General features: G+C 38.2%; 1 protein-coding gene across 3 annotated transcripts; it reads left to right on the top strand.

Annotated features, from left to right (window-relative positions):
• Positions 1–44: 44 nt before the first annotated feature.
• Positions 45–9944, top strand: LOC120299981 (probable 2-ketogluconate reductase). 3 transcript variants are annotated; one of them, XM_039325389.1, is made up of 7 exons: positions 45–459; positions 882–1266; positions 3509–3680; positions 4367–4545; positions 6309–6405; positions 8418–8545; positions 9390–9870. In XM_039325389.1, exons 1-7 carry the CDS (start codon positions 439–441, stop codon positions 9410–9412), a joined length of 1005 nt encoding a protein of 334 aa, XP_039181323.1. In that variant the 5' UTR covers positions 45–438; the 3' UTR covers positions 9413–9870. The 3 variants fall into 3 exon arrangements, 2 of the variants coding, with proteins under 2 accessions (XP_039181323.1, XP_039181322.1); XR_005554516.1 differs by lacking the exon at positions 8418–8545 and adding an exon at positions 9926–9944 and having other exon boundaries at positions 48–459; positions 9390–9810; XM_039325388.1 differs by lacking the exon at positions 8418–8545 and having other exon boundaries at positions 48–459.
• Positions 9945–10926: the final 982 nt, after the last annotated feature.

The raw sequence follows: 10926 nt of genomic DNA, 5'->3' as shown, positions 1-10926 counted from the left end.
AAGTAATTTCAGCTGAAAGGAGTACTCTTGAAGGTTAGGATAAATACATTTTTTCTCTTACATTCTAGTTTAAATAGCTATTTTCTGGTTAAGACAATGCTCCCAAAATAGAATTAACCAATAGAAAAATTATGAGAGGTGATTGCCAATAATTAAGAATTTCACTAAAGAGAAATACTCAAGTTTAGATAAATAGGACAATAAAGTCTCTCTCTTCAAATCCTTCTTCATCAGTACAAGCTTCTTGGATGAGTTTAGCCAGTTTGAGAGGTAAATTAGTTGTGAACATAAAACAGAGGGGGGGAAACTCTAAATTCCAAAGTCCTCCACTGTTGTCTTTGGAAATCTGGCTGGGAGATATTTAAAGGTTATCTTCCCAAATTGTACTTTGAAACAAGTAACGATTCAGAAGCAAGCTAAGCTGGATAGTTTTCAGCAATGGCTGATACTTTTAGCAAGGTAATTTATATCTGCTGAGGTGGGAAAGGAGGAACAAAAAGTGCCACTGATCAACATTGGCAAACTTGTACTTTGAATCAAGTGAAATGGAGAGGGAATTGGGGAGCTTTGAGGAAAAAAAGGGGGGCAACTTTAAGTGCTATATCTGCAGCAGTACATCAGCAATTTTTTCCCACCTGTCGTTTGCCTGGGTATTTTTGCACAATCTGTTAATTTCAATGAATGGGAACAAGTAAATGTCTCCCTCTTCAAATCAATAAAAATAGATCATCAGTTTTAATGGTGACATCTCTGAAAAAACTGTTAAAGGTTAAACTGTTATTATCAATAGGCTTTTCTAAGATCGGTCCATCAATAACTGTATACTGTTGTTACAGAAGTATGTGTTATAAAGGTAATACCTATTTGTTTTGTTTAAGTAGATTGTGGAAGAACAGGAGCTACCATATACATTAATAAACGTCATTGGCAGTCCAGATGGAGTTTATGAAGATCACGTAGAGTTTCTGGAAAAACATCTTAAACTTGTCACCATGCAGGAATATCTGAAAAACAAGCAAGTGCTTAGTGAAAAAATCCAAGCAATATTTATGTGGGCCCATAAACCTAAGGCTACCAGGGATCTTCTGGAAGACCTACCTAATTTAAAAGTGATTGCAGTCTCTGGTGTAGGAATAGACCACCTCGATTTAAAACTGATCTTCAGCTTTGGTATAAAAATAACTAATACACCTTTTGCAGTGACCAGTGCAACAGCAGATATAGGGATGGCTTTAATGCTAGCTTCTGCTAGAAGGATTGTGGAAGGTACAATTTAATTTTTGATAACTCAATGATAATATGTTGAAAGAGGGGAGAGACTGAGGGTCCTTTATGCTGTCTGAGCTTGATTGATTTCTTGCAGACATTTCATTACCCCAAAGTAGGTAACATCCTCAGTGCACTGATGATGTTACCCAGTTTGGGTAATGAAACGTCTGCAAGAAAACAAACTCAGAATGTGCCAAGGATTCCTCATTTCAATTCTGAGCAACAAATATTCTGCTTTATTGGGGGGGGGGGAGAGAGACTGTTTAAATCTTTTATGTTTCAAGGTAATTAATTTTCATGGGTTCATATTGTTTTTTAAAAAGCTCCCTTGTACATATAATGTAACCAAGTATTTTGCCATTGTCTGTTTCCCAGAAAATTTTAAATTTTCCAGTTTAGTCTACATCTCTGAAATGTTCTCATGTTTCCCATTCAGGAACTAGCAAGGTTTGCCTCTATTTAGGGATTATGTGGTGGTTTGTCAAGATGTAGCCACCGGCTGAACTTATGAACTATCAGATAATGGATTTTTTTTAGTTCATTAACCCCTACCCCAGACCTATTTTTTCTGCATAATTATTGAATGAGGATTCCCCTCACTTTATGTTTTACAAGTGGTGAATTCTATCTGCAACTTAATTACATAATTAGCAAGGTGCTCCCCACGCCTGGAGAATCGCTGGTTATAGCAGTAAAGGCCTGGACAAATCTGTTCTTTATAACAAAGGTAGATTACAAGTCACCTCTGATTTTACAATTTTTTTTACCACAATTATTAAGTGAATTACTGCAGTTTTAAGTGAATCATAGGATAATTAAGCAAATCCAGTTTTCCTCATTGACTTTGCTTGTCGGGAGCTGGCTGAGAAGGTCAGAAATAGTGTGACACGATCACATGACCCCAGCACAGCGCAACCATTAGAAATGCAGGCTAGTTGCAAGAACCCCAATTTTGGTCATTTTATCATTGTAGCTTATTGAAGCCTTTTCAAGGTTTCAGCTTGAGTCCAATTTGATCACATGACTGTAGAGATGCTGTGATGGTCGTACATGTGAGGACTGATCGTAAATCACTTTTTTCAATGTTGTTGTAACTTCAAACGGTTGCTAAACAAATGGTTGTAAGTGGAGGACTACGTGTAAGACCAGTCTTGAAAATTGTTGGAAAGAAAATTACCTGAATCTCTACCATCATTGAGCTAGAGAATCATTGGCAGTCAACATTATTCAGGGGTCTTCAAACTTGGCCCTTTTATGACTTGGGGACTTCAACTCCCAGAATTCCTCAGCCAAGACCCCTGCCTTAGCCCATTTTCCCCCTCAAAACAGGAACATTTCTTTCAAGTTGAATTCAGCTTCTGGTCATGACCTATACAGGAAGTCCTTGACTTACAACAGTTCGTTTAGTTAAAATGGCACTGAAAAACATGACTTATGACCATTTTTCACACTTATGGCCATGGTGGCATCCCCATGGTCATGTGATCAAAATTCAATTACTTGGCAACCAGCCTGTATTTATGATACAATGTCCCCAGGGTCATGCGATCAGCTTTTGTGACCTGGCAAGCAAAGTCAATGGGGAAGCCAGTTTTACTTATTAAGTTAATCATGTTATTAACTTAACAACTGTTATGATTCACTTAACAACTGTTACAAGGAAGGTTGTAAAGTGGAGCAAAACTCACTTAACAAATGTTTCACTTAGCAACATTAACGTTGGGCTCAATTGTGGTAGTAGCTCAAGGACTATCTGTATTTTCCATGTCATCTATAAGGAAGATGTTGCTTCTGCTTTCTTCCATAATGTTCTTTTTTTTCCTACTTCCCAATCCAGTTTAAAGATTTGGTATTGCCCAGACAACTGCCATCATAGCTTCCAAACCCAGCACAGTTAAATTTGACAATAGTGACATCATAGACTGGTTTTAATGCCATAATGAAATTGTAGAATATAAAAACAAGGAACGTGTTCTGAGCAACCACTTACTAATGGATTCAGTAGAGAATCTCCGTACATTGTAACTAGGATTGTGAAGATTTCTAGGTTTCCTTCAAAAGGCAGTTGAGACCTTGCTACAAATACCAGTAACAGAAAGTGGTGTGGCACCTGCCCACTGTTCAAAATCAGTAAGGTCAACATGGTTTGCCACAAAAGAGTGAGACCTGCACTATTGATTATTGATTGATTTCGTACTACCACAATCCACTTCTTTTTGGTTTGTTTTTAAACATCTAGGTTATCAGATTGCAGTTTCCCCTGACACTAACTATTTTAATGTCAACTGGTTGGGACAAGAAATAACTGGTTCAACTCTAGGAATCATTGGAATGGGCAGGATTGGTTACAAGGTGGCCCAAAGAGCTAAAGCTTTTGAGATGAAAATTCTTTATCATAACAGAAATCAAAGGTAACCAGTTCCTGGATTAGATAATATTTACATTATTATTTTTTTACTTTTTTATTTTTACCTTTCTCTTATGCTCACCATGAATAACTCCATTTGTCTCCCATTGCAGAGATACCTGTACAAAACAGTATTTTTTCCTAATCTTTCATAAATGTATATTTTAGATCCATAAACGAATATTGTCTGGGAAGGTATGCCTGCATCAGCTGAAGAGACCAGTAGGAGCTAGACCAGGGAATCTCCAAACTTGGCAACTTTAAGACTTGTGGACTTCAGCATGGCTAGCTGAGGAATTCTGGGAGTTGAAGTCCACAAGTTTTAAAGTTGCTAAGTTTGGAGAGCCCTTAGCAAGACAAATTCCATATCTGCTTCACTTTCACTATACTTGCCAGTGAAACAATATATATTGCACATGTATCAAGACCTGTGTTGGGAAAAGATAGAAAAAAAAAACATTTCAACATTGAATCAGGTTAATATGAACCTAAGTTGCATTGGCACTGGTATGAGAATGGGAGATATTCTTCAGGAATGGTTAGAATGAGGCATCTTTGTAATGGGTTAGAGGCCATGTGGATATACCAATATGTTCAGATTGTCTTTGTCACTAGTTCTGTGGAGGTATGAAACATCAGTGGAAATATTGCTAACATTAACAATTAGAGCTAAATGATTATGTCCTGCAGAAATGAGGCAGATGAGCAGGTTGTTGGTGCAGTTTATTGCCAGAAGATGGAAGATTTACTTCAACAAGCTGACTTTGTGATGTTGACTGTGAATCTGACCCCTCGGACTTACAAGTTGATTGGGAGAAAGGAACTAGAACTCATGAAGCCCACTGCCACTCTTGTCAACATCTGTAGAGGTAGTATAATGATTTCAAACTCATTATAGCCACATTTTCCTTGAATATGATGAAATGAAAATCATTTATGACATGAGGGAAAGTAAGAAATTACAAATAAAATTCTGTCAGGAAAATTTAAGGTAGTCTATAACTCATCTGCATCATCTCTCAATTAAAGAGCTTGAGATATTGTAATGTTTTCAAATACCCATACTGGATTAAACGTATTCTTCCCAGTTCATGCCCCATCCCATTTTTTAGAATTCCTGGCTAACATTTCCCTAGCTGCATATCTCCTTACTGCTCTAAGGAACGGCCTCCTGAAATACCATTTTCCTCCTTAGATGGCCATTATCCATTTTACATTAGGATTATTTTTTCTCACTACTACTCTTGTGCTTCTGATTTTCAGTTATGAAAAAGTCATCTCCAGAGGTACAACATACACGGAACATGGTGAATAAGGGACTATTTTCAGTTAACTAATCAACAGAGATATTGAAATGTTTGCTTTAATTTGTAAATGTTAGTCATTATCTAAAACAGACATGTCAAACACAAGACCCAGCGGCCGGATGCGGCCCGCGAAGTGATTTCATGTGGCCTGCGAAGCCATCCTGGAAACAGTGAGGGAACGGCCCCTGCTGCCTTGGCCCTGGCCCAGGCCAGCCGGGAGCCAATGTACAATTTTGTGGTGACCATCTTGGCACTTGCCCTGGTGGACCATGCCTTGGCACTTGCCCCGGTCCCACCCCCTTCTGCCAAAGACCATCAGATCTGTCTCACTCCTGCCCAGGCCCCCATAGGCACCTTTGACGTGAACGATGTAGAACTGGCCATGCCCACCCAGTTGGCCATACCCACTCCGTCCATGCCCACCCAGTAGGCTGCACCCACTCTGGCCACACCCACCCTCCCGCCCAGGGCAGCCGCAATGCTGATGCAGCCCTCAGTGAAATTGAGTTTGACACCCCTGATCTAAAACATCTCCTTGAAATAATAGTCAACCTGAGGACTACAAATATTAATAAAAGACTCAAATGTACACATGCAACAGACAGGTAACAGTAAAGCATTTGCTTTATCATTTTTCGAAAATAACCACAATTGAATTCCTTTCCCTTAGGTGGATTTATGCTTGCTTTCACCTTCTTTCCGTTCAAAATTTTCTGAAATATCGAATATTTTTTAAATTCACAATTCCTTAACCATTCCTTTCCTGCCAAGAAAATTATGTTTTGACAGTAAGAACCTGTTGGCAGCAGCATATTATTCATGTTCTTCACTATAATATGGAGTTGCTAATTATTTTAATTGCCCTTTTCACATATTTTCCAAATATACAATATTTGTGTGATATAGTGTGTTTAGCAAAATAGAATTCAATGTTTTGATCAAGGTTGCTTCGTAGAGTTGTATGAAGTCATAAAAGGATTTCTCCACTAAGAACTTTTCTTTTTCTTAACAACTTCAAACTGAGTTATTGTATATATTAACTGATTAATTCTTGTAACCCAAAATCCCTTTTCTGATAGGACTGCATTAGTTCAGATCCCATTTATTCAAAATTGTCCTCATTAAAATATAAGGAATTTTTTTCTTTGTTCCAATATGGTTGTTGCCAGAAATGTCAACCTGTTAGTGTGAAAGGAGTGTGTCACATTTAACAATGATTTACTGCTCTCATTCAGAGAAATGAGTCTCCTGTTTTAGTTTGGTAAATAGTATCTCTTGATAGAGATAGTAAAACAATTTGTTCTCTTGTTTGTTTTTAAATTCAGGTCAAGTGGTTGATCAAGATGCACTGCTGAAGGCCCTCCAAATGAAAACAATTAAGGCTGCAGCTTTGGATGTAACGTATCCAGAGCCACTACCAAGGTAAAAAAAATCATGCATTTAGTATTAATATGTCAGTGTGAATTTTGGGGCTTTGCTTATTCCTTCATTTTATAATAATAATAATAATAATAGTAAAGTTGGAAGGGACCTTGGAGGTCATCTAGTCCAACCCCCTGCTCGGGCAGGAAACCCTACACCATTTCGGACAAATGGCTGTCCAGTCTCTTCTTAAAAACTTCCAGTGTTGGAGCATTTACTGCTTCTGGAGGCAAGCTGTTCCACTGATTAATTGTTCTCACTGTCAGGAAGTTTCTCCTTAGTTCTAGGTTGCTTCTCTCCTTGATTAGTTTCCACCCGTTGCTTCTTGTCCTGCCTTCAGGTGCTTTGGAAAATAGCTTAATTCCCTCTTCTTTATGGCAGCCCCTGAGATATTGGAATACTGCTATCATGTCCCCCCTTGTCCTTCTCTTCGTTAAACTAGACATACCCAATTCTCGCAACCGTTCCTTATATGTTTTAGCCTCCAGTCCCCTAATCATCTTTGTTGCTCTTCTCTGTACTCTTTCTAGAGTCTCAACATCTTTTTTACATCGTGGTGACCAAAACTGGATGCAGTATTCCAAGTGTGGCCTTACCAAGGCATTGAAGAGTGGTATTAATACTTCGCGTGATCTTGATTCTATCCCTCTGTTAATGCAGCCTAGTACTGTGTTGGCCTTTTTGGCAGCTGCCGCACACTGCTGGCTCATATTTAACTGATTGTCTACTAGGACTCCGAGGTCCCTCTCACAGTTACTACTATTGAGCATGGTGCCACCTATGCTGTACTTGTGCATTTGGTTTTTCTTGCCTAAATGTAGAACCTTGCTTTTTTCACCATTGAATTTCATTTTGTTAGTTAGTGCCCAGTGTTCAAGTCTGTCCAGATCCTTCTGTATCTGAAGCCTGTCTTCTGGAGTGTTGGCTATTCCTGCCAGCTTGGTGTCATCTGCAAATTTGATGAGTTCCCCATCTATCCCTTCATCCAAATCGTTGATGAAGATGTTGAAGAGTACTGGGCCCAGAACAGAGCCCTGGGGCACCCCACTACACACTTCCCTCCATATAGATGCAGTTCCATTGAGGACCACTCGCTGAGTACGGCCGGTCAGCCAGCTACGGATCCATCTGGTGGTGGTTCTGTCTACCCCACATTTTTCTATCTTGTCAAGATATCTTGTCAAGATAAGTATTCTATCCCAAAATATATTCAGGCTCATTTCTGCTCATCTAGACTGCAAGATTATTTAAGATAAGATAGTTGGCCATTCATGCCAAAGAAAGCAAATGTTTTTTATTAATCAATAGGGTCATATTTGACTAAATAGTATATTACTTTATTGATTGATGTGTGTTGTCAGCTCTTAGAGACAACATTGATAGATTTTCTCCATGAATATTATGTGATACAGTGAGTTGATTTAAGTTCTCCAAATGTGAAATTAATCTGCAACAGGAATGTAGCATAATTTTTTAGCCAAGCAAATAGACAACAATTATGGAATTAACTCATCAGAAGCTGCTGAGTAAATTCCATAATTGTGTGTGTGTGTAATCATGTGTATGTAATCATTCCATAATTGTGTGTGTGTGTAATCATGTTCAATTTCCTGCTTAGTGTAAAAATTCAAACACAAACCAATCAACATTGTGGGGAAAACAATAAGTATGCACACAGATAAAGAACTGCATTTAGATTTATAAGTATTTAAACATGAAACTTAATTCTATTATTAATGCATCATTTCCCTAGTCACACTGAAAAATTGGTTTTAAATGTTCCAAGGCAAATGATATATGCCCCCAGAAGAAGGACTTACAAATGCTTAGGACATCAGCTTTCCCTTCTGTGAAGGAGCAACTCAAAACAGCCTAAGGATCTTAGAAGGACTGATTGGTCTTGCTCGCCACAGGAAAGGACAGGAAACTGAAATGGAAATAGCAGACAGTAAAACTCAAATGCTAAAGATTAATTGTTTGTTTTTTTATGATTATGTTTGTCTTACATCCAGTAGTTCAAGGCAGCGCAGCTTCCTTCATATTTTTCCAACAGCCACCATTCTACCGTATGAGAAGACAGGGCTAAAAATGACCAGCTCCCCATGGTTCAGGATAGACTACCCTTTTCAAGTCATACCTGGTTAGTTAGTTAAGCTTAGTCTTCTCAGTAGTTAAGCTTGATGTACATATATTATACACAGAACTGTAGCCACTTAACTGGGTGAGTGTGTTGTGAGGATTAGATTTATCTCAGTCCAAATCTATGTCCCAGTTCTTCACAATTAGTTGTGTTGTGTGGGAACATCTAAACCAGTGGTTCTCAATCTTTTTAATGCCACAACCCCCAACCGGTCGTAAGTCGAGGACTACTCAACCGGTCGTAAGTCGAGGACTACTCAACTGGTGCAGCACTGTTTGCAGAATGGGACTTTTGGTGGGCTCAGCAGGGCAGAGACAGCCTGGACAATTCCTATTGGCTTTTGAAAGGAAAAAAATGGCGGACTGCGTTGTTTGGCGACCCCCATGAAATGGTCGTTCGATCCCAAATGGGGTCCCGACCCACAGGTTGAGAACCACTGATCTAAACTGAGTCCATTGATAAATGTTTCAATCCTCAACTCTCCACTTCAGAATTCCCAATGCTTGCAGTACAGAACACATTTCTGCAAGATGGTTTAGCTGCATATTATGTTTCCTGCAAATACTCTCCTATGAATTGGCTTATGGGATAATAAACACTTCCAAGGAAAAATGGACAGAGTTCACGTATTCCCCATTACTATGCTTGTGTGCTACCAGCAGCAGCAGTGAGGAGATGCTTGAATTAAGAACTGCGGAATATTAATGATCTGATTCTACTTTCTGAAAACTTTGCAATACCAAAATATATAAATGCCCATATTCAGTTCAGTTCCATAAGCATGACACATCATTATATTTTCAAGTTTAAAAGAAACAGACAACTTTTCTCTTTTTTCCTTCAGAGATCATGCTTTATTGCATTTAAAGAATGTCATCATAACACCCCACGTTGGATCTGCAACTTCACAAGCCCGCCGCCATATGATGAAAAGTATGGTTGAAAATATTCTGGCTGCTGTAAATGGCCTCCTGGTCCCTCATGAAGTCCATGAGTAACACATGCCTTGTTGGGATAAAGTATTTTATATTTGTCTTTAAATGTTTATACCAGGGTTCTCCAAAGTTGGCAACTTTAAGCCTTATGGACTTTAACTCCCAGAATTCCTCAGCCAGTCACGCTGCCTGAGGAATTCTGGGAGTTGAAGTCTACAAGGCTTAAAGTTGCCAAGTTTGTAAATTCCTAGTTTATACCAAAGTAATGAATTTGATTTGACAACGGATCTCCATTTAGCTTCCTTGGAAAAAGAATAAGCATGCTTTGGGGTATGTATTGTTCATTTATGTTGTTCTGTTTGTTCTTTATTAAATGGAATGAAAAACAAATTTGAAAAATAGATATTTTTACTTTATTATTTTTTATTATGTCATCTCTTTCTAGTTAAAATGCATTGGATGAGTGTCCCAGTGGTATGATACAGTATTTGAAGGGCTTGTTGTCAAGTAAGGATTACTGCTATAGGTATTTGAGATATTTTTCCAAATATCATTTGTGGGATAAGCTGTTATGTTGAAAATAGCAGCTGACTTAATGAAGATTAAATTTCATTAAAATTAACAGGACATATTCCCAAATACTGTAACTATTTCAGTTATGAAATAAGGCTATTATGTATGCATAAATATATATTCTAATAGAAAAACTTTGAGATAATTGATGTGTTTAGGAGTGCATATACCATACTTGTGAGATTTGGGAACATATAGTTTGTTATCCTACATGTTCAATTTTTGTAGTGTCTATCATTGCAAATACTTTTATGTTACTGAAGAACTCCTGGATTTTTAATCCTGTAAAATATTATTGAGGTGAAATTTACAAGTTCATAGTAGAGCAGTAACTCTCAGATGTAGCTGGAGTTACAGATTATGGGAGCTGCTATTTTTTTTTTAGTTTGGGCAATAGGAAAACATGTCCCATAATAGAATCAGAAAAATAATAAATACATACATCAGCATAGTGTAATATCAGACTAGGTCCGGAGAGACCCACATTTGATTCTCTTCTAAGCTATGGAATCTCCTTGAATGACTTTGGCCCAGTCACTCTCAGCCCATTCTACTTCGCAAGGTTGTTGTTATGGAGAAATAATAATAATTATATTATCCCAAGTCCTTGGGAAGGATTCACTAGGTGGACTAAAATGCCAAAATCCAGTCTGAACATCTGGCTGAGTGTGCAGTGGACCACAGTAATAGGTGCCTTAAGTGCAATCCCAAAACAATTGGGGCACCATTGAATACCATCAGCATCGACAAATTTACCATCAGTCAATAGCAAAAGACAGCTTTACTCAGATCAGTTGACATCTTGCAACGATCCCTATTCAATGTCCACATCTGTCTCTCCCACGTCCTTGGGAAGGACTCGATAGATCAGTG

Source organism: Crotalus tigris, unplaced genomic scaffold, assembly GCF_016545835.1.
Source record: "Crotalus tigris isolate CLP2741 ecotype Arizona unplaced genomic scaffold, ASM1654583v1 scf7180000024337.5909745, whole genome shotgun sequence".
Taxonomy (NCBI): Eukaryota; Metazoa; Chordata; class Lepidosauria; order Squamata; family Viperidae; genus Crotalus; species Crotalus tigris.
This window is presented reverse-complemented; position numbering and strand designations above follow the sequence as displayed.

What these genes read in the sequence shown, in the direction of transcription:
- LOC120299981 (XM_039325388.1), top strand. Translation starts at nt 439, where the DNA reads ATGGCTGATACTTTTAGCAAG. An exon ending in TGGCTGATACTTTTAGCAAG is followed by an intron (nt 460 to 881) that starts GTAATTTATATC and finishes TTGTTTAAGTAG; the next exon opens with ATTGTGGAAGAACAGGAGCT. An exon ending in TATCATAACAGAAATCAAAG is followed by an intron (nt 3,681 to 4,366) that starts GTAACCAGTTCC and finishes TATGTCCTGCAG; the next exon opens with AAATGAGGCAGATGAGCAGG.